This window comes from Diadema setosum, chromosome 2 (assembly GCF_964275005.1).
Source record: "Diadema setosum chromosome 2, eeDiaSeto1, whole genome shotgun sequence".
Lineage (NCBI taxonomy): Eukaryota > Metazoa > Echinodermata > Echinoidea > Diadematoida > Diadematidae > Diadema > Diadema setosum.
The window spans coordinates 7098340-7122361 of NC_092686.1; the positions used below are offsets into that span (position 1 = coordinate 7098340).

At 39.5% G+C, this 24022-nt stretch overlaps 2 protein-coding genes across 2 annotated transcripts; both read left to right on the top strand.

The window, feature by feature from the left end:
* The first annotated feature begins 147 nt into the window (after nt 1-147).
* LOC140239346 (uncharacterized) lies at nt 148-22390 on the top strand. The gene is made up of 13 exons (XM_072319225.1): nt 148-275; nt 6342-6538; nt 9910-10242; nt 10665-10735; nt 14626-14770; nt 15490-15555; nt 16366-16508; nt 17019-17115; nt 18060-18193; nt 18997-19124; nt 19743-19841; nt 20545-20647; nt 21788-22390. The coding sequence occupies exons 2-12, from the start codon at nt 6397-6399 to the stop codon at nt 20627-20629; spliced, it is 1443 nt and encodes a 480-aa protein (XP_072175326.1). The 5' UTR covers nt 148-275; nt 6342-6396; the 3' UTR covers nt 20630-20647; nt 21788-22390.
* Nucleotides 7722-8483, top strand: LOC140246111 (putative deoxyribonuclease TATDN2). The gene has a single exon (XM_072325554.1). The coding sequence runs from the start codon at nt 7722-7724 to the stop codon at nt 8481-8483; it is 762 nt and encodes a 253-aa protein (XP_072181655.1).
* Nucleotides 22391-24022: the final 1632 nt, after the last annotated feature.

Below are 24022 nucleotides of genomic sequence, written 5' to 3' on the forward strand. Positions count from 1 at the left end.
AGCGCCGCGCAAAGGCTCCATTTTGTACTAGTACCTAGTACTCAGTATTCCCTATCATCTTTGGGAGAGACCGTACGGGTACGCCTTGTGGGAAGGCTAAACGTGAGCCGCCATTTCTGAACCGAAATTCAATACACATACCGATAATGCACTGCTGTAGTGCGATAAAGGAGCAGCAAGTCCAGAGGCATTTTGACTGGACATTGAGTGCTAACAGATCTTGATACGAGCAAAATAATACGACGTAACTGGGTTCAAAGGTAGCAGGCAGTCAGGTAATGGCATAAATCGAACACGTTACTATTCTGCAATCAAAAGACGCCTTGCCTTGCATATTCGTTCATTATTATTTTGATCAGAGTGCCAGCGTAAACGTTCTGCTAGTGATGGGGAGCAGTGCATGCAGCCGCATCCGACATGGGCCGCCCGCAGGTGTGGGCGTGAAGTCGAGTGCCGTTTCGTTGCTGCGACAGAATGCAGTCACTGCTGCATAGCTGCACTACGCTCTTCTCTTACTTTGGACCATTTGGACTAGCGAGTTGGAGAGTCAAGTCTTACGTTACAATACACGTAGTGCGAATGTCAGTGTTGCTATTACACTAGATCTAGATATCTACTATCATTATTGAATTGCCTTGGCTTGGATTGGGTATGGTAGCCCTACTACATATCGACCACCCTTATTGAAACCGACCGCGTATAATTCGCGCACTGAACACTTAGTACGCACTTCTCTGCGCGCAAAGCACATAAAAATGGATTGGCTTTGAATGTAGATTAGGATGGTGTGGGAAAATGCGATAATTCACTGTTCATTAATGGTTTTAATCAAGGACAAAATTTCGAATGAATATTTTCACCGAATCGTAATGACAGCACAATGTAATGTCTATGGAAGTTTCTAAAAGGCTTCTAAAAAGCTTCGTACAACACGGTGTTCAATACAACTCGGTTTACGTGCATTGTCAATGCAAAATCAGCGGTCGATCCTAAAAACGCGATTTACCGCGGGGAGCTGAAACGAGGCCACGCAAGTTCGTCGGCGATATTTTTGCACTGAAACTTCGAATCGAAAAGGGAACAACGGCATTTGATAGAGCTGGATTTTCTCAATCACGTAGGTCTAGTTTTTTACGTGAATTTCAGTGTTAAATATTCTTATCATGCAAATAAACATTAGGCGGTCGATTAGTAGTAGGTCCAACCCTACACCTGTAGGCTGTATGGTAGGGGTCCAACCCACCGACCGGGTCCATAACGACCGGCCGCGCATTATAATGGCATTGCGCGTACAGAAAGAAAATGTACGCATGGGACTACGCGCAACGGTGGTCGATTCTTCACTGGGCTACGCTACCGAGTAAAATGTGGCGAAAACAACTAAGTATTCCCTCTAAATTACCGAAATTTAGCAAAATCGAATAAGGTTTATCGTGTAACTACATATAACTTGGCCTACCTTTGCTGACTCGTTGTTAGATGTAGAGGCGTATCCTTCCGTAATAAATTTGACGATTTTGACCGCAAAATTGTCACCGTCGCTTGTACGATCGTGCACAGTACGTTACACATACACATGACATAAACATTTTGTCGCCCGCTTGCGCTACGACCGTACGAGTTGATGCAGAAACGAGAAATGAATACCGTGAAAAAACAAACCGACTCATCTAATTTATTTCAATTACGATGAAAAGTTTCCTAATGAAAATCAAGTCAAATTCATCAAACAGTCCTTCAAAAGTAATATCGAAGGATTCAAAATATATTCAAATATTATTGGGGAAAAAATTACGACTAGAAAAAAACAGCAGCTTGTCGAAAAAACGCGTTTAAGTACGCTTTATACGTATTGTCAATAGAGGGCGGGGTGGTTGGTCGATATGAGCCGGGCAACTGAGTGCGGAAAAAATGACACCCCACGCGTTCGAAGCCGCCATCTAGAGCGCGTACCTCAGATCGCATTTTCAGTGCGCGCTTGTGAATCCGGAGTATTTTCTCCACACGTGAGTAAAATTTCAGGCAAATTGTGAGATTTTTCACGTTTCTATTGATAGAAAAACGTTAGGTGTCCGATATTATGGACACCCAACCATACTTCTGTATCAGTTGATCTAGGACCCTACTTCTTTTTGACTGTCTGAAGAATATTCTAGTGACTAGATCTAGTGTTGTGTCTACAATTAACAAAGAAATTACAGCTGTCCAATCCACCCATCAGTCGAGTCAGCAGTCGGTGTCATGTCATGATCTTTTACGTTACCGTGCAAGTAAGCCCCCCCCCCCCCCCCCCTTCATGAGTGAGATAAGTATAAGAATTAAGATTAGATTCCAGGTCTATTCACTCAATGTGTGCTCTTAATGGTATCTTGATGGAAACATTCCCTGGCATTGCACAAAACTAGCAGAATCCCAGAAGTCTTCAACACCGTCTTCAGTGTCGAGCAAGTCTGCAAATGAGATCAGGGGTGTATCCAGGATTTTTCTGGAGGGGTTGTAATCATAATTTCTTGGACCTTTTTGCAATGAAAGATAGTATTACGGGGGGAGGGGGGAAGAGTATGTTCAATTATGGAAAAGACTGAAGTTGGGGAGCAGATGAGCAGGATGAGGGTGTGGGCCCACACGAAGGATATTTTTATGCCTCCGCCAACGAAGTGGCCAGAGGCATTATGTTTTCGGGTCGTCCGTACGTCCGTCCCGTTTTGTTTTTGTCAATATCTCAAGAACCGTGAGGTGGTTTTGCATCAAACTTGGTATGAAGGTATATCCTGGGGGGATGATACTTTGTTTGGATTTTAGGGTCATGGGGTCAAAGGTCAAAGGTCACAGGTTATTTTGTGAAAAAAAAAGGTTGAAATTTCATGTTTTTCTCCATAATTATCTAGCAAATGGTTCAAGGTGTCTTCATGGAACTTAGTATATATGCATGTACCAATGGGCAGTGATTATCTAGGGAAGTTGGGGGTCATGGGTCAAAGGTCAAGGTCAACTCCTCAAAATATCACTGCTTTCCTTATATTTATGCAATGCCTGAAGGATTTTTTTTTTTTTTAACTTGATGTATGCATGTATAACCCAATATATTCTGTGGGAAGTTTCTTGCCAAAAGGTCAAAGGTCAAGTTAAAGTGCTAAATTGCACTTCTTCCTCCATATCTCAAAAGTAACTCAAGGTATTATCATGAAACTTACATATTTATGCATGTTCTACCTAACAGTGATTCTCATTGGAACTGTGAGGTCAAAGATCAAAGGCCAGGTTTAGATAATACTATTTTACCATTTGATACTGAAATTATACTTTTTCTCAATACCTTGAAAATTACTCAATGCATAAACTTATAAAAGGGTTAGCCCGACCAGACGCTGTTAATACGCTACACGAATACAGCGTCTGACCAACGAGCGGGCACCTACAAAGTGGGGAACCACAACACAACTACAAAACTTATGAAAATTCATACGTTCTTTATAAACAATGTACACGTTACCAAACGTTACTCACCTTAAGTGCATGCTTGTATTACAGAAGGTTCGTAAGTCCATTGAGAGCCCTCGTGATAAGTCCGTGGAACCAAAAAATGATACTTTCTGGCGGATTCCCTAACACCGTCAGGGTTCATCGTTGCAGAATTCAAAATGGCGCCTTGATCTCTGCGGAAATCTTTTGCTTGCGTGCGATGCGCTGCTTGAGTGTTGGTGTAGCAGCACGGTCGACAGCGCGACCTTTTGAAAGGGCATTCAGATCATGTGACCTCACGGATATTGGAAATGGCCTGGCGTGAAAGACGATGTACCGTTCGTGAACCGTTCACACATGCTGCATATAACCATCATTTTAGGTAAGTTATTAAATCTAAATTTCAATATTCATAGCATAGATATGAAGTCTCATTATCATTTTATTCGTCAGATGAGTTTGAAGTGACAAAAAAATGATCTAAAGTATCAAAATTCAATCCGATCGCATGCGATCGTTGGACCCTCTTCGTGTTTGGAGCTTCGTTGGTACAGCCCTGTCGCGCTACGTATGTACAGCGGCGACTGGGCTGTGTATAGTTATAAAAGGGTCAAAAGCCAAGTAAAAATCATCAGTTCCCCCAAATACCTGCGCGCTGACATTTTAATCATTCATCCAATTAAACCTAGTTCTAGGAAAGTGAACATTCAGCACATTTGTGGCAAACCTGTCATTTTAATATTTTGTCAATTGTGTGAAACTTTCATCACACATTTTCAAGACATTGTACTATAAACCTATTAGGAGAACCATGCATTATGGCGGAGGCATACACCAGTCGCCGTAGCAACATTTCTAGTTCATTTTTAGAACTGAAATTCAACAATCTGGTGCACTTTTTGGAAGGAAATATTAGGAAAAATCGTTAATCAAAAAGCAAGAAATATAGATATTCAAGGATAATCAGAATGGCTAAATTGAGGGGTCTGTCACCATTTTTTTTTTAAAATCTGCGTGGACGTGCGTCTTCACTGTGTGCTAAGTCAGGGGAGATGGACACAAGGGGAGGGTGTGGGAGGGAGTGTCCCCCTCCCACACAGGGAGCTTTTGCATTTTTAGAACTGGAATTTAACGATCTGATGCATACTTTAAGGTTTAACATTCAATCAAAAAGTAAGAAATTTTTTTATTTATAAGAACGATGTGAAGGGCTAAATTGTGGTGTCTGACACATTTTTCTTTACACCGCATCTGCTTCCTTTCACTGTGTACTATCAAAGTCTATGGAGATGGACTGAAGGGGGAGGGTGTGTGAGGGGGAATCTTCCTCCCACATGAGAAAATTTTTTGAATTTTGATAACTGAAATTGAACAATCCAGTGTACACTTGTGGTGGAATATGTTTCGTGAAAATTCATTATCAATCAAAAAGTTAGAAAACTGAATGTTCAAGAACAATGTAAATGTCATCTTTTTAGTCACCTCGTTTTCGCATGTGTGTCTGCACTTCTTCAGTGAAGATAGACCAAATTGGGGGGGGGGTGGAAAGGGGTAATTCTCTCCCACATTAGAGCTCTTTCGTATATTTAGGACTGAAATTGAATTATCTGGTGCACATTTTGATGGAATATTTGTATAATTGTCAATCAAAAAGGTAGAAACTTCATGGAATGTTCAAGACTAATCTATATGGTATCTTTCACCTCTTTTTCTGTGTCTGCGTCTTCACTGTGTACCAAGTCTGTGGAGATGGACAGACCGGGGGGATGGTGTTATTCCCCCACCCCCCTTCCACATGAGGGAGCTTTTACATATCATTTATACTTGAATTCAACTATCTGCTGCACGCTTTCTGGGGGAATATTAAGAATATTATTATTTTTCGATAAAAAAGGTGAAAACAAATATTCAGCATGTATGAGAGTGTCTGAATTGTGTTTTTTTCCCAGTCACTGTATACGGAGGTGGAAAGGGCGGGGAGGGGATGGGAGGGGTCCCTCTCTCACACGAGGGAGTTTCTGCTTTTTTTTTTACAATTGTAATTAAACGGTCTGGTGCACACTTTTGGTGGAATTTTGAGAAACATTTCAATAAAAAAAAGGTAAGAAGATGAATATTGAGGGACAATCTGAATGGCTAAAACATGGAATCTGTCATCTTTTTTTTTTTCCATATGTGTGCCTTTGTAGTCTATGGAGGTACATAGGGCTAGAACTCACTGACAGTAACGAAGCTGTAAGGTAGCCTATGTAAGTTCTAACAGTACTAAAGTACTGACCTGACTGGCGTGGGATACAGATCAACTGCTTGTGACATGTTTAGGTTTGTGTTGCTGTTCATCACAAAGTAGGCCAAAAGGCGGCGCGCGCAAACAATAATCATGTGTTGCTCCGGCAAACAACTGGCACAGGGCGAAGCGCGAGTAACTTTCAGCCAGTTGTGTTGAGATGTTGGGAGACACGAAAATCGATCGCAATGTGGCTTGAAGCGGACGGCAGACTCAGTATCAGAATGGCTGGAATTGGATTAGAATTACGTCACGCAATTGGCGAAGGTTTTTGGACTCTTTGTTAGTACCTGGTCAATGTTTGTTTGTTTGTTTGTTTTGTTTTTTCATTTAGGTCATTGTGGAAAGGCCCTCAGAAAAAAAATAAGTATTTTGCAAAAATGTGGACCTTCTGAATTTTTTTGGGTTTTTTTTTTTTTTTTTGGGGGGGGGGGGGGTCGTACGACCCTCACGACCCCCCTTGTATACACTCATGGAGATGATAGCATAGACACTAAATAATTGCTCTTCAGCATGGTGATGAATTATGTGATATTTCAGGTATCAAGGCAGACTAATTGATATCATGTTTTGAATGACCGTCTTGTTCCAGGTGACATCTTCTTTTGGATTCTCCAGCAACAGACTTATTCAGCATCTTCAACATCATGTATGATGCCAGTGGCCCCAATCAGCCATACTGGTCCACCTTTCTTGTTGGGGTTTCAGCTGGTGCTGTTACGGCAGCATCTGTAGCCCTGCTCTGGCACCACAGGCAAAGTCTTGCATCGAGACTACGTGGCCAACATGGTGAGATATCAATTCAAATCAATTCAATTCATTTATTTCCACAGGGTAAATAAAAAACAAGCACAAACGTTACAATGTGCACAACATACATTATGCAAGATGCATTAAATATATAAAACGTGGGAGAATCAAGATTAGGCCATAATGGCCTTTAAAAGGCTGTTAATTAAACATGGTACAATTATTAATAACGATCAAATAATAAAACATTACAGAATACATTGAACTATACAGATGACAAGAACATTACGATAAACGAGTGATTAGGCAAGTAATATATCTAACTCATTCATGTGGGTGTCAAGCGAGATTACAGAATCAAAAGAAACTGTTTATACTTCCTTTTAAAGGACCAAAGACTAGTGGTACATTTACATGTTTGGTAAATTCAGTCCAAAAAAGAGGGCCAGCATACCTTACGTCTAGAAGCATTGTATTTCTAAAATGAAATATATAGAACTTATTGTTGCATAACGCAACATCGATATATTCGCTGTGCGGTATATAGTACTGCCTGGCTCAAACCGGCAACTATGCTGCATGGTACAAAACCAATGTGCAAATTAACACACACGCACACACAAATACATACGCACCCCCGCACGCACATCGCACCGTAACTACACAAGCCCAGCATGGGCAACCCGTCCCCCGTTGAGGGCTATCTGCGGGCTACAGTATATAAGGGAGGGAGACAGACAGAGAGACCAGAGACAGAACCAGAACAGAGGGCAGAGAACACGCAACTGGTACCGGCATCCACATTCGCTGATGTCGGCAGCAGTTTACCAGAAGCGTTGTAAGTGCTGCCAATTTCCATTATCCGTGAGGCGCAATAATCACAGCAGCTTTAAGCGTCCCGCGCAACAAATGGCGCTGCGAGCAGCCGCTTAACACCGCGACTGTCCTCCCTCACTGGCGCCCTCTGGCATTTCTGTGGGCCAGGTTGTCCACACAACAGAGGGCGGCTGTCGCGGAGGTAACCGCTGAGCCAGGCCCACAAGCACCGGCTCCCTTACCTGCCGAGGCAGTCGAGGAGGCAGAGACAGCAGTGCCTGGTACTTCAACACCGGCACCTGCCACAACCGCGCCTCGGGGAACCCCCTAGAACTAAACGGGTGGTCGGGTTCGATATGCATTACCATCCTGATCGGCTCCAGTCGGTGGCCAACCAGCTGGGGACATGACCCCTGACAGTGGACCCAACCACCCATTTCCAATCACGGGGGCGGTCCTGAACTTCTGCAATCCAGAGTGGTTCCCCCACCTGGATTTTGAAAATGACCTCATGAGGTCGACGAGGCGTGGACCCCATTTTGAGGTGGTAGTAGGGATCCATCCCAAAAAGGCAGCAATCTACATGCCAGCCCAGTGGGGTGGATTCCTCAGGCTTCTCTGCAACCCCCGAGTGTCCGCCATTAGTGAGGTCGGTTTTGACTTCTCGGTGCCAAAAAATCTCTGGCACCCTCAGGAGGAGTTGTTTAACCGCATCCTTTCAATGGGGACCTTGGGGCGTATCCTCGTCATGCACCTTCGAGGTGCCGCAGCAGACCCGTGTGGCAGCACGGTAAACCGGCTGGCCATCCGGCTCCTAAAAAAGAAGTGTCTTGCTCACCAGCGAATTCATCTACACTACTTTAGTGTGGATGCCGGTATGGTTCGGGCCTGGGTAGCTGCCTTCCCTCACTGCTATTTCGGGGTCTCGGGGCTGATTCAGTCCTTTAACCGAGACCAACTCCAAGCAGTGAGGAAAATCCCCCTTACCCGGCTGCTGCTAGAGACCGACTCCTTGTATCTCCGTATATCAAGCTGCATGCGGAGTGTCAGTACAACACTCCTGTGTATCTGGGGGATGTGGGGCCAGCACCCAGCCAGGGTTCGGGGGATGGCTCTGCCTGATGTCACGCAGGTCACCTATGCAAACGCTGTCCGTTTGTATGCTTAGGGGCCCGCTGTCCCCCAAGGTGTATATAGTGTATATATTAGTGGATGGGGTATTTTGGTAATTTTTAGTTGTTTTCCTGAAAGTCTGTTTGTTTTTTGTTTTGAGATTGGCAAATGGCCCGAATGGTTTGTCTTGCTAATTTAAGGATATTTACCAATCTATAGGGCCGGGGGAGTGTTGCATAACGCAACATTACTTTGAAGTGTACTGTATACAACTCTAGTATTGTTTTCAATGAAACAGTTGTCTAGAATTTTGGCAAGATATTGTTGATGTAGGAATATGCAAATGTACAGGTAATAAATTTGTTAATTTCATATACTGATAACAAATTTAGTTTTTTAAACAAGGGCTCTGTGTGGGTTTCGGGCTGAGAATGGGTAATAATTCTTATTGCACGTTTTTATAAAATATAAATACTCGTGGTTACAAAGAGATTTAGCACAGTTCCCACAGATGATATTGCAATACATAAAACATACATTTCCCATTAATAAAGATCTCAGACATCACTGCAAATTGCAAGGTCAAGCAGTCAACAGCATCCTCATATGTCTGTCATCAGTGGCAAATGAGGTAATGCCAACTTGTGACCATTACAGATCTGTAGAAACAGAAACTTCAGATTGATGTCAATTGGTGTGAGAGATCTAAATAATAAGGGTGTAATTCTGTCTTCATATTTTTTTTTCACATCTAGCATCCATGTTTTCTACAAAATAAAGTATGATTAACTTGAATGGAAGAGAGATCTATATTTACAGGATGCTACAAATGGCTGCAAGCTTTTGTGTCAATAAAGATGCACGGTGAAGCAAATATTACCAATTATCTATTGTGCACTCAGCGCTATGACTTCTTGATTAACTAGAGAAGCACTCTGAGAGCGCAGACCTCCGCCAAGCAGCTCATTTCCACCAGTGATCTTGTTCTTCTATAAAGATTAGTGATTTCCACCCATATGTGTATGCATGCTCAAAGTCGCCCGATTTCCCAATATCGAAGCCTTTTTTTACATCATCAACTTCCAGCTGCGCGGCACGCCTCACCTTAGCAGAAACTAGAGCACACACTTTAGTGCGTGTATGAAAACCGCAAAAAATGCGCAGCTTGAACTCCTAAGTTCATTGACACTACCTGCAAAAATATCAAAAATCCATCATAAAATCCACAAAAATTCCTGGATCAATACCAAAATGTAATCATCTGTTACTTGTGTCATTCTCAACCTTTCCTATAAGTTTCATCCAAATCTGTTCACAACTTTTTGAGTTATTTTGCACACAGACAAACCAATGCTGATGAAAACATAACCTCCTCCCTTGGCGGAGGTATCTATCTGAAAGTGAGTAGAGGAAGAATGTGAAGAAGATAAAAAGAAAGACAGGCTTACAATGACAGTGTGCTGTTCTCTGTATCTTCGCAGAAGTCCAGGGAGACGTAGAGCGTCAACATCCAGTGCCCCTCCCCTCTTCCAACACCCTCATGACAGACCGCCTGGCCGAGACGAACATCACTGCCCTGAGCACTCAGCGCTCGGTCGGCCTCGGTGACACCCAGCATGCACTGCTCGTCACTGATATGTCCGTCACGGCCGAAGTCGCAGTCGGGGAGGTGGGCGGAGCTGGAGGAGAAGTGGGAGGGGGAGGAGGTGGGGCTGGAGTGTCCAGTGAAGCGGGAGATCAGATAGACAGGCACGAGAGCAATCAAAGCTTACTCAATCTCCTCTTCAATATCGCAGAAGACCAAGCAAAGAAAGGTAAAAGAATTATCTTCAGTGCTATTATTTTGTAACAAAACAAATAAGATTATCTAAATACATGCTATATATTCTATCTTTTTTTTTCAGTGTGCTTGGATACACCCACAATAAATAACAAACTAAAACACTTCCAAACCAAGATTCAGTCTACAACATCATCCGTCAAATATTAAGTAAAGTACTAATATGATTAGGACATGGAACTTATCTTGCCGATAACAAATGATCATGGTACAGTGTTGTAGAATACTCAACAGAGATAAATCTTCGAACAGTTTAAAAGTAATTTTGCAAGGGGTTGCCTACTTGTATTGTATGGTAGTAGGAGGATTGATACAAACATTGGCTCCTGTAGAAGAAATGATTGTATTGTCAGTTTACCCAATTTAGTTATGAGAATTGTGTTTCCACATAAACAGAGGGCTATATTCACCGTGGGATCACGTGCAATAGATGCCAGGCAAGCCCGATATGTGGAATCAGATACAAGGTATGTACAATGATCCAGAAGAAGGGATGGGAGGGGGTTGAAAGTACTAATATTCATTGCAAATGTGTAGATATGGTACAATTTTGTAAGTTGATGCAGCCAGATTGCTTTAGATATTCAGTGATCATATCTGTTGAGAAGCGTACATGCAAGGGACCAAGACGAGTACTAGCGACCTATTCTGGTGTCAAGAAAACTTCAGCTTAGTGGACTGGTATTGAGCGTAGCCAAAAGTGTGATTATCCATGTTCTAGAAGACCAAGAAACTTCATTTCTACTCATAGGATGTGAAATCCGCATGCTGGTATTGTAATGCATTTTGACAAATTTAACATGAATTGTTATTCAGCACATCTCAAATCTGACTCATTGATTTCACCCGAGCCACAATATTTTCAAAGATGAATGCAGATTTTTCTTACTGCAGACTGCAGTAGTTTAATAGGCTGATTTTTCTTTTTGTAATACAGTAAACCTCGCATAAGTCGACATCGCATAAGTCGACAACTCGCTTAAGTCGACACGATAAAAAAGTCCCGATTTTTGCCTTTGTTATTCCTTGAAAATTTCTTCGTCTTAGTCGACATTTATAAGTCGACAACTCGCGTAAGTCGACCTGATTTTTGAGTGCCAACTGAGCTGAAATACGTGTTAATTCCCTCGTTTAAGTCGACATATTTTTTTTGCTCAAAATCTTATCGCCATTCTCTGAAAAAGAATTGTTTTCCTGCTCCGATTCGCAGCATTTCTACTCGATATCTCGCTAGTGTACGGCGCGGTACCATTCGCGCCATGCGTCCATTGTCTTGTACATGTACGTCAGAATAAAGAGACTCATTTACATTGGAGAGTTACATGTAGTACCCAAAGCAGTTCACTTTCCCCCTTTTCTCCTTCTCGTTATTCTCAAAACGCACAAATTTTGTACACCTATAGGTCCTAGTACTCGAAGAATCATTATCAGAACATGAAATAGGTGTTTCCGTTTATTTGGATATTCTAACGTTAATTATTCCGAAGCGGTATTAGAAACCTGGGCCTGTTTTTAGAAAATTAATTAAAATGCAACTACATGTAATTAAATGCAACTAAAAATCAAATGCAGGTGTATCAAATCACGAGCAACTTTGCACATAAACGCAAGTGCGTTGCTGAAAAGGCTTGCGTTTGTTATTATGAAACCAGAAAATAGTTGTACGAACCTGAAACTCAATTGTGTTTAAACGCAACTCTAAAAATCAAATGAAGTCTGTCAAATCACACACAACGCTGTATTCAAACGCAAGAGCGTTGCAAAGAAGACTTGCGGTTTTCGTAAGAAACTATAGAAACTGCGTTTAAAAGCATCTCTTAACATCTACGGAGGTGCGTTATTGTTGAAAAGTCTTGCATTATTTTATATCTCGTGCACAAAATTAAAAATTAAACGGAACTCTGTATATGAGTATCTACAAGTATGTATGCACATCTGCAAAAGGTCATGGTTACTTTCTCATTGATTTCTCATTGATCATGTGGAAGTTGAAAAAGAGTGCAGTCCGTAGATCCAATATAGATATTGCGTGAGACCATGAAACATATATTAGTAATCTATGACTTTTAGTTCAGTCAGGATCTTTCCTTTCCATTATATTTTGCAATGAAAAGAAATGTACAGTTTTAGGTATTGTAGCATTTTCTAAAGAGATTTTCTGGTCGAACGGAGTTCAGATGAGGTCAAGGGGGGGGGGGCGTGTAGGGAGAGATCACTCACACAAATACCTCTTTCTACTGTGGTCGTATCTGCGGTAGATATGAAAATGCTGGAGGCAGTTATTAATTCAACAGCAGTGGTGTTGGGCACCATGATTCATGATCTGCAGTGCAGTGATACGTTACAGCCAATACCAGTGTAACAGAGAAGACTTGCAGTTTTTGTACGAAACTGTAAGAAACTGCGTTTAAACGCATCTCTAAACATCTACGTAAGTGCGGTATTGTTGAAAAGACTTGCAGTATTTTTTTTTCGTACGCAAAATTAAAAGATTAAATGCAACCCCGAAAATCAAGTGCAAGTCCATCAAATCACACGGAACGCTGAAATGACTTGCGTTTGATAATCATCCGAAACTAGAAAATGTAAGAAACTTAAACTCACTTGCGTTTAAACGCAATTCTAAAAATGAAGTAATGCAAGTCCATCAAATCACAAGCAATGTGGTATTTAAAACTCAAGAGCGTTGCAGAAAAGACTTGCGGTTTTTGTATGAAACTAGAAACTGCGTTTACACGCATAAAAATCTATACGGAAGTGTGTTATTGTTGAAAAGACTTGCATTAATTTTTATTTCGTAACGGAACTTTCGCCGTGACCGAACTTAGTCTGCACTAGCAGGGGAAAGACATCGCAACATTTACACGTTTCAAACTACCGAAACGCATGCTGCTTCACGAAATGTCAATGAAAAGATAGTAGCAAATTATTGTTACAGTTCGCTATGCCGAAGGTTTAAATCTCAGTCCAAAGTTAAATTAGTCTGACGATGGAAAGAGATTTGTTTTTACGAAGGTTAGTAATCCCAAAAGATGGTGTTTTCGGATTAACAAACTTTTCTTCTTCTTTTTATTTCAGTCTGGCCCGCACCGTACTGAGCGGTAATGTTGCGAATCGGAGCGCGAGAACAATTCATTGGCAATAGAAAGCAAAACAAATATGGTGACTTACGGAAGGCAACGCTCTTTAGTTTTAAATACAACATTGCTTGTGAGTTGATGGACTTGCATTACTTGATTTTTAGAATTGCGTTTAAACGCAAGTGAGTTGAAATAGGATGTGTGATTTTCCTTCCTTCCGGCACTGAAAAATTATCTCAACAGAATCCGAATTTACACGCATATCTTCGCAGCAACGCATTTGAATTTAAATCACAAAGCCGCATGCAATTTGGGGAATATGCGTTTGATTTTTCAAATCAAATTTAAAACGTACAGTGTCTAGAAACGGGCCCAGGTTTCCGATCCCGCTCTCTCAAAATCTCTCTAGAGATTTGGGAATTGTGCGTTGTCATTACTAATCCGTGCGAGATTTATGCACGAACTAAAACATAGGCCTAATTGTTGCTAATGTCAGTAGGTATGTTTTGGCGGCAAAAGGAGTAAGATTTGGGTAGCGATCCGCATCGGGATCTTACTCTGTATAGGGGAAATCAGTTTTTATTTATAAGTCGACAAAATGTCGACTTACGCGTAAGTCGACTTTCGCGTAAGTCGACGTGTTTTTCTCAGTTCCGATTATGTCGACTTACGCGAGGTTGACTGTAGTTGTCATCATCTAGTTTGAGTAAATTCAAATGTCGACTTACGCGTAAGTCGACTTTCGCGTAAGTCGACGTGTTTTTCTCAGTTCCGATTATGTCGACTTACGCGAGGTTGACTGTAGTTGTCATCATCTAGTTTGAGCTTTACATTATTTATCATTCTCAGGATTTCATGTGGTTCTTGCATTATGAAATTTATGTCAAAGGTTTGCTGTAACAAGTGGAGGATGAATTACAATGCAAGATGAATGACACATCTCAACTTCTTTAGAAAAAACACTTCCCCCCGTCGATGAGTGGAATGAGTCGGTTCTTTGGTTGATCAAGTAGCTACAGTTAAACCAATTAAATGTCAAATATAACATTTGAATGACTTATTTATGGCTGATTGATTGTTTGTTTGTTTCTCTTTTTTTTTTTTCAAGACAAACCCCTCCCTTGTAGATTTATGAATAGATGATGTCCATTTTGTGGCCTCATGACTCTAAAGTCATGATGAAGAAACAGAAAATGTATGACAGCTGTTTGTTTTGAACATATTCACATTATGAGAGAGTCTTTGAGGTAAGTTGGCCTTCTCTTGTCACCTTCCAGTGTGCCAACTGTGTCGATTTCGACATTTGCGAGCGATGTGAGCCACACGACCGACACAACAGAACGCACGCTTTCATCAAGATCAAGATACCCATTCCTCCTCTTGCAAACCCAAGGACGGTCCTCTTCAAGCCATTCTACCCAGGTTAGTCACAGTATAGGGTATTGGGGGACAGTCACATGATAGAATTGGCTTGCCACAGTTATCATGGTGGCTTCCCCGGTGATGGCTTAAAGTTTTATGATGGAGGGGAAACAATATTATGGATTTCCAGTGAATTCATTCAGACTTCCCCAAAATTCCAAGTGTTATTTTTGATACAAAAGTGGAACATATTATCAAGTGACACAGGGTTTGCTTTCATTTTTTTTTTTTAACTCTTGAGAGACACTACCGTGAGATATCATACATGATTTTGGGAGACATTATTCTTTAAACATGCAGACTTTTGTGACGTTTGCAAAAGGGATAGACGACCTAAACTTATGACAATATTTGTGAACACCATATTTGCATTTTGTAGAATATGATGAGTGCTGCTTGTTTGCAAGCCACTTTGACACCATTTCATTAGTAAACAGACATAATTGAATTATTATTATTGTTATTATTATTATTATTATTATTACAGGTTAGGTAAAAAGAAGGTTTGTATGTCACAATGTCATGAAAAAAGGACAGGTGTTAAAAGTTGCTAAATATGGATGTTTTGAATGCAATTATTCAATGAAATTCTGTGCAATTTATACAAAATATTTTCAGCTCCAAATGAACTATATGTAGTTTCTCATGCCTTTCCAAAATCATTCCATCCCCAATTACTTACCCCATGTGAAGATCTCAAATCGATTTCTATTTGACAGGCAAAGAAAGAGTTATCAGGCGTCTGACGTGGGATGAGATCAACAAATTGAAGTCAATATCACACTGTAAGTAAATTTAGTACTGACCCTGTGTGCTCTGAGCTTTACGTAAATGCTTATTGAGAACAACAATATGTGATGCATTGTTGTATGTATCATATAGCCACGTAGAGCTACGATGCAATGAATGTAGAAGAGACCGCAAAGAATAGATTCATATGTCTGTGAAGTTTGTAAAGAATGCAGTGAATTTCACACTCAAAATTCGATGCACATACCAACCCTAAGGGCAAGGGGTGCACCATCTTACCCTTACTATGCTTTATTTGACACAGCCCATGTTTTGTTTTCAGCCCACCTATATTTGAGAAGAATCTATGTTAAAGGGAACGTATAGTTTTGGTTGAGACCTAACCTCAGGTTTCTAGTATTTTTGGTGTGATAATGAGAAACCTCTCATGAAATATGAACGAGCATGTAATTCCAAGGGGGATTGAACATTTATTTGATGAAAATTGGTCTTAAAATGGCTGAGATATCCAAAACAGAGCTTTCTTAAAAAAAGATGGGACCCACCTTTTATTAGGATTGTTTTACTTTGTTTTTGGATGTCTCATTGATTCCAAAACTGATTTTCATCTGCCAGACTTATTCCTTTTACAATGGTATGCTCTGTACTATTTCGTAATTGGTTTCTTGGTATCTCAGTTTTCATCTACACCAATACTATACAATCCCTTTAAAACTTTCATCAATTGTTGGTGGTTAGAATCGTAGTGGTTCAGAGTTGGTACCAAAAGAGTTCTATCGCAAAGCTTTTAAGAACCAATGTACGCATTCAAGAATGATTTCCTTTTTGTCCCATATCTGTCGCAGTTGACCAGTACGAAATAGAGGCCTTGCACGAACAGTACCGAGTGTTGTGCAACAAGGAGCAGGGTATCACCAGAGAGATCTACGACCAATGCCTGGGGCCACTGGGGCTTGAGAAGAGCCTGCTGCTAGAGAGACTGTTCAAGGTAGTGTTTGTTCTCTTTTTCTGAACCATGAAGTAGAGTAATCATAGCACGACATGACTGGAAAGATTGTGAATGCAGCAACTCTACAACTCTAAGTTTGTTCAAAGCCATAGTAATGAAGAAATTGTGAGATCTTAAAATTAAAGCTTTTTTTTTGGTTTTGTTTTCAATGTATGTTTTTCGAGTGCATTTGTGTAGTTTTGTGGTTTTTATGCGTTCACATTGGGGACATCTTGATCTTTACATTTTTTGTTTGTTTCATTTTTATCACTACAAAGATGTCACAGATATATTGTAGAGTTTTTAGGAACAGTGTGTAACTTCTTTTAAATCATATTGATGTATTTGTGAGTTCTTGTCATTTTTTTTAACATCTTTTAAGTAATTTCTTTATTCATGATATATGTTTGTATTCTCTTTTATGCATGTGTATCTACCAGTATTTCCTTTCTTCAATCATTTTTCCATTTGATATGTTTTAATCCTATTTAACCATTTTGTTCACCTCAGTTCTATGATGCCAACGGTGATGGCTACATAGATTTTGCTGAGTTTGCCTGTGGGCTGTCAACTCTCGTGAAAGGTTCATTTGGGGAGAAAGTGAAATGTGAGTATCACGTGCAGGTATGCACCAATCTGACTTGCTGTGTTTTTTGGTAACAAACAGGCTCATTTTTCAAGGTGTCAAATAAGGAAACTCAAGTTAAGGAAAAGAGCAGGTAAAGGTGACATTAAAAAATATTAGTGGTATGCCCAGTTGTTATCCACTAAACCAGACAGTGTCCTGCAGATTCTTTCATTATGTTGTATTTACATTATTCATCTGCAGGAAAGATTGGAATGGCACCATGCCATACATGAAATTGAAAAAGACATGAATTCCTGCAGTGGGAATTATTTTTCCGTAAGTGAAGTTCTACTGATGTGATCCCACTGAAACCCCCCCCCCCCCCCAAAAAAAACAACCAACCAAACAAACAAACAAACAAAAAACAAAAATAAACAAAAACAAAACAAAACAAAGACAAAAACACACAAACAAAAACCCAAACAAACAAACAAACAATCAAACAAATAAACAATATTTTTTTAACACAATGGTTAATCTGTGATGTAGTGATGTTGACTTCTTCAAATACCCAACGATGATTCATTTTGCTATTGAAGTTGCTTTGATTCTGAAATTGAATGTGTGAGACTTTTGTTGTTGTTGTTGTTGTTGCTTTGTTTGAATCATGGATTGACGCTTTCACTCATTTTCAAAGCAATATGATTAAACCAGACAAATGGACCCAAATTAAAATCAGCAGCAATGTCACAGTGTGTTCTGATCTCAATGTTCTTCTCTCAACCTTGCTCATTGCAGTCGAGATTGCTAATAGCCACTGGTGTCACAGTGACCACCACAATTAGTCTGTAAGTTTGTTTGTTTGTTTTTTGATAGAAGAACAATGAAAACAGCAACATAACAGCTTAACAGAAGTGAGATTCACTGTGTTGTGTTTTTATCATGTGTGTTTGTTTGTTTGGATATTTATTTTCCAACTATAGATGCCTTTGAGGGTTACGACCTTGAGGGAGTAGGAAGCATCAGTCGAGACAACCTGAGGCAGATGTTCAAGGCCTACTTCTGTGTCACCATCGAGCTGGTCAGGGATGTCGTTAAGGCCTGCGAAGAGGAGATGGTAAGATACCGGTATTATCTTCCATTTAAACATACAAAGCTTCGGTTGTGAGACCAGAATTTTACGAGATACTTTCAAGAATTGATTGTGTTCTGAATACTGATTCCATACTTCATATCATCCACTTTATTTTCTCTTTAACAAGGATAAATGCCCAATGTGAAATGAAGAGGTGGCCTTTCCTCAAAGTGGAGAGTGAAGTTGTACGACTCATTTTTAGTCCACCATAGAACTTGAGATAGAGAAGGTTGATACAGGAAAGTGGCACAAAAGATCATCCTTTCGTGACTCAAAAGATTTGTTCAAACTGGTCTATGTGAAAATGTGATGCAATGTGTATGAAAATCGTTGGTTCAGAAAGATAAGAGCATCAACCCCATCTACCCCAGAGGGTTAGTAGAGCCTTAATGCCCTTATCTTTCTCAACCGATAAAATACTTTTGAAGTAGTCATATTCATTTAAAGACTCGGTAGCATGGGAATTCATGGATGGGTGGTGGTGGTGATTTGTTTGCTACCCACCTGGGTACATTTGAAAACCACAAGTAGCACTGGTCAGCAATTCTGTGCATCGAAGTGTATGCTCATTGGTAACATTCACCTCCAATGAAGATTCTTCTACGGTGTGTGTACTTAACATAGAGATCAGTGATGAAGATGTACACAATTCATTACAGGGATTCCCTATTGTATCCAAACCAGGCCAGCCTTCCTACTGTATGGTGCCCCCATGCTACTGGGTCTTATAGAGCATATCAGAGAGTTTTTGTTGTATTTTAACCTGACTGGATTTCTCTCGGTAGATGGCAAATTTTGATGATAACCAAGGGCGTCCAGTCTCCTCACTCTTTAGTGCACCAATCCCATCAGACACTGGGGCACCACTTACCAGCAATGGGAAGATCCCCTTCCCCGTTAACCCAGGCAGCAAGTATGTCGTTTTATAGTCCTTATGGTCACTTCTTATGTTTTGTATTGCTTGTTTTCTTCTCATGGGGAAAAGGAAAAGGTGACTGGTTATCCCACGCAAAGTGATTACCTGTCACTGTTTTCATTTGTCAAGCTACTTATGAATGACTGGAAATCCATATTTCTTCCTACAAAAGATACATATCCAGTCTAGTGCTGGCATTAGGTAGAAAATAACAACAACAACAATAACATACATTTCTATCTAGAGATTTATCCTTATGAAAGATAATGGTTTTGCCCATAAACAGATTAAAACTAAAGTGTACGATGAAATTACATACCATGAATTAATTGTATCATACCAGTTGCTGCTGGGAAGTTGATGAACAAAAAAAAAAAACCAAACAAACAAACAAATGTGGAGGTTTGAGATGCTTTCTTCTTGACACCTATTGTGTTATCATTCATTAGATAGAGATCAGAAATCTTTAATATCTAGGATTATCAGAGTAGAATGTTTCTCACATTGAAATGAGTCTTCATCGAATACCAGTTTGTCTCCCATCACCCCCCCCCCCCCCCCTGATGTTTCTTCCAGTATACCTTCAACTCGTCTTCATATTTCCATTCCCCACAGGGAAGACATGTGGCCTGTCATGGAGGCTATGTCACAGGATGCTATTGAGGAGATGGTGGACAATGTCTTTAAGATGGCCAGTATTGGCCCAGACCAAAGGTACGACTAGTTGCAACCACATCAACAACCACATCAACAACCACAGCCGCAACCACAACTACAACCACAACCATAACAACCACAACCACCACCACTGCCTCCACCAATTCACCAATAAAAGCAACATATCAATTGGTCATGTCAGCCAAAGAGATGTGTTGTGCAGGATCTTTTCTTTGATAGTAATTATTTACTAATGATTTATCAGCATGTTTTATATTTCGAATGGTAGTGAGTAAAGAGATTGTCTCCCTCTGTTAGTACAAATGATTCATTTTGCACACTGTTTCTTCCATGTCTAGAAAATGATTGTAAATGTCGTTAGTTTATGACCCAAGGGATGGACATCGTTTGGGGAGCTCTATCTTCTGAATTGTAATTTATTTCATTAAATGCTTGTTTTCTCTCGGTCTGTACGACCCATGAGAGAAACATACGGAATATTCTCATCCAATGTTGCATTTACTGAAAAGTATGTATCTTATCAAAGAAATGTTCTCTCATTGATATTACCGTTGTTATTCAGTGATTGCCTGATGGCATCTGTGGGATTCTAAAAAGTAGATTTTTCCAGAGTTGCAATTTACACGATTTTACTTCCTTTATCACAACATCCTCACTCTCTTTTTTTTTTCCTTCTTGATTTCCGTCATCTTTCTGTCCATCCTTCTATCTTGCACTGTGTCTCTTTCATGAATACCAGAATCAGCTTTGATCAATTCAAGGATCTAGCCATCATGGACAGCAGTCTTGTGGCATGGTTTGATTCCTTGGGTCCCATCTTCTAGATGGCAAGAACAAAAAAAGTAAGTACTCAAGTCAAGCAAGGCTGATCTGCCTCTTCCGACTACGCAAGGATTAATCAGTTATTAGTGTTGTGTTTATCGTGCATTAATGTCCCTTTCTTAGGCAAGTTTAAATGCTACTCTGTTATTGACATTTCCAATGATTAAAAAAACAAACAAACCAACAACAAACAACAACAACAACAACACAAATTATGAGCAGTGTTGTTGAATGTAGAGTTACTTCATTTGTTAAAACTTGCATGCCTGTCCTGCTTTACTGTTCAACTAACCTCATTTGTCTTCAAACATCTCGCCATTTAATTTTCACTCAGTGTACCGTACGTAAGCACGTACTGTTCAGTTTCTCGCTCTTGCCCTGATGTATTTCTTCTGCCTTCCAGAATGTAAATTGAATGTCTTAGTCAAAATACTATATTAGAAAGGAACAGAAATGGAATAGATTCTTATTTTATAACCTGTCTTATAAGGATGCGTGAGGCATCGCTATCTCTTGAAGAATTTCTTCTTGTAACGATGTAATTCTTCAACAGTGAATTAAGGGCAGTAGGTTAATGGAAAAATTGCTAAAATTAACTTTTAAGTATAAAATTATGCCATCTAATGAGACTGCATTTGCTATTTATGATGATAGAACAATTTTAAAAATGACTGAGAGTAGAGCAAGACTGAATGTGTCAGTCTTTAGTTTGTTTTGTTTCGATAAATGTAGACTGTAATCTTGCTCAAGAGGATATCAGAATGATTTAGGTGCTATTTCTGCAATTAGCTGTCATTTTTCGTTACTTTATGGGAAGTACAATTTTATGATGTGCAAATCACGAATGAAAAAAAAAAGTTTTTTGACCAAAAAAAATGTATGAACTAAAAGATAAGATAAAGATAAATATGAGTGTAATTGAATTTCTTACTTAAAAAGAATTTTTAACAATCATGTTATTGTATATTCTGTGGCGTTAACAGAAAAAAATTGTATCTACCCAGAAAGAGATCAATAATCACTGTAAAATAGAAAATCCCTCCTCCTGTTAAGTGTTTCTGTAAGACATCTAAAATTAGATTATAACATTTTGTCCCTAACAATGAAACTCACATGCTTCTTGTTTTTAACTTTATTTTCATTTTTATTTATTTTGACAGCCTCACCTACCTACATCACTACATTGCTTCATCGTCAGTGTTTCAGTCTGATTTCTGTTCCAATCATCCTATCTTAACGGAGTTGGTATATCACATGATTTTAAAGTTTTCAGTTCAAAGTAAGAAAGGGGAAGGGAAGTTACCCCTTAGGTTTATTAAGCTTAATTAAAGCAGTGAGATAAAAGATACAAGTCACAGATATCTAAACCAATAACAGAGAATATCAACAGAGCTACAAATGTGTTAAATGATAGTAAATAATTGAGTACACCATCCTGTAGACCAGATATAGGTCTAGTAGTCATCTTGATGGCTGATCTTACGTCATCAAAATAATTCCTGCATTGTCCCCATTTGTCAGATTTTGCTTGGGTATAAATATCTTCTATTTTATTATATTTTTTTCACTACTATGACCAAAGTTCCAATTCTTGAAGGGTAGTGACTCCCCATATGTAACTATCTTGATCCATAGGGTATACATACAATATTTGCAAGTAAGATTTCATTGTTAATGCATTTAGTGGTATCTCTTTGGCAAACATTGCTTTTGAATTTGCACTCATAAAATACAATGAATATGAATGAAATTAGAGACACAGATGATATGTTCACTTTTGCCAGCACTGTTTTATGAACGAGTAAAGACGCTAGTAATATTCATATCATTGGTAAATAATTACCTTTTGCCATTATTGCAATCATAATTGAACTGTGGAATCATGGAATTCATGAAATGCATCTCTGAAATGCCGGCTCAGTGTCCACTATCTTTTGCCATATTTTTGAGACAGTATTGAAGCTTTATATGACAGTTCTGCATGGGAAGACAGAAATTAGTACTTGCAAGTTGTTTGTGTGTGTGTGGGTGTGTGTGTGTATCCAGAACTGCCATGAAAATTCTAATGTTGAAGCTTGTGTGCAAAGTGTAACCTGATGTTATGAAATTGTCCATCAAATATAAAGAAATGCATGCATATGTAAAATGGAAAATGCACAATGATTTTAGAGCAACATGTGTTGAATTATGATTTGTAGAGGCTGTTTGTCCTATTCATTGAAAATATTACAAGTGTACCCCAGACCCATCCAATATACAATGTATTTGACTGAAATCCTTACACATGTACTGAATATGCCATCATAATTATTTTGTATTTTTATTATTTTTTGATAGTTTAAATCTGAAATGAACCATGAAGTATATTTCTTTGTGAACGATGGGTGCGTATATCAACTCTTTTTCTCAACAGAAACAGGTCTTCCAAACGGCTTTCAAGGAATTTTTACGAGTTGATAAACGCAAAGCTGTTTTGATTATGGGGTTCAGAAAGCCTTTTCGAAAGCCGCAAATTTGTGCTTTCAGAAACAGGTTTCCGAAACAGGTTTCCAGAAACCTGTTTCTAGAAGCCCTTTGAAGCAAGATAAATGCAAAGCTGTTTTGAAACGGCTTTGTACTGCAGTTACAGTATATGACCCCTTCTCCTCTAGAGTCAAATTGCGCAATGCAGCTGCGAAGTGACAAGGCCAGTTTTCGTGTTCGCGATGAGTTGATAACGCAACTATTTTGGAAGCCGTTTCTAAAAGGCTTTGGAAAGAGCTTTGGAAAGGGTTTTTGAAAGCTGTTTCAAACAGGGGAAAGATGATAAATGCAGCCTTAGACTGCCAGAATGCCAAAGGGGGAAAAAAAAAATGACCTCATGCAAAGATTCCTTCGCAGCACTGGATTTGAAAGTGCATGGATGGTTGATGGAAGAGTAAGAGATCAGATGTAAAAGTAACCATATTGCTCTCAACAGATTTTCATTCTAATATGCACTGCTTGTGTGTTGTCAATCAGTACTTAAGCTTCATCTGAGAAGGGAAATGTAAGTGATCAAATTAAGAGTACATCATGAAAGATTTCTGTGTTACATATTCAAGTCACGTTTGCAAACAAATATATTGAAAGTGATGATAATCTGCAAGATTATCTGCAAGAAATCTGCAAGAAGATCTGCAAAAAATGCTATTTGCATTTAATGTCACTGATTTGTATACTCTTTCTAAACCTTTGGAATAACTCCAGAAATGTTCGGATTAACGCACCCCTTTTCATTTTAGGAGAAACGAACCTCTATAGGTATAGGGAATTCGTGTGTTTCGGATTAACAAACCTTCGGAGTAACGAACCTGCGGAATAACGAACCTTCTGAATAACGAACAGCACCCGGGACTTTGAGGTTAATCCCTACA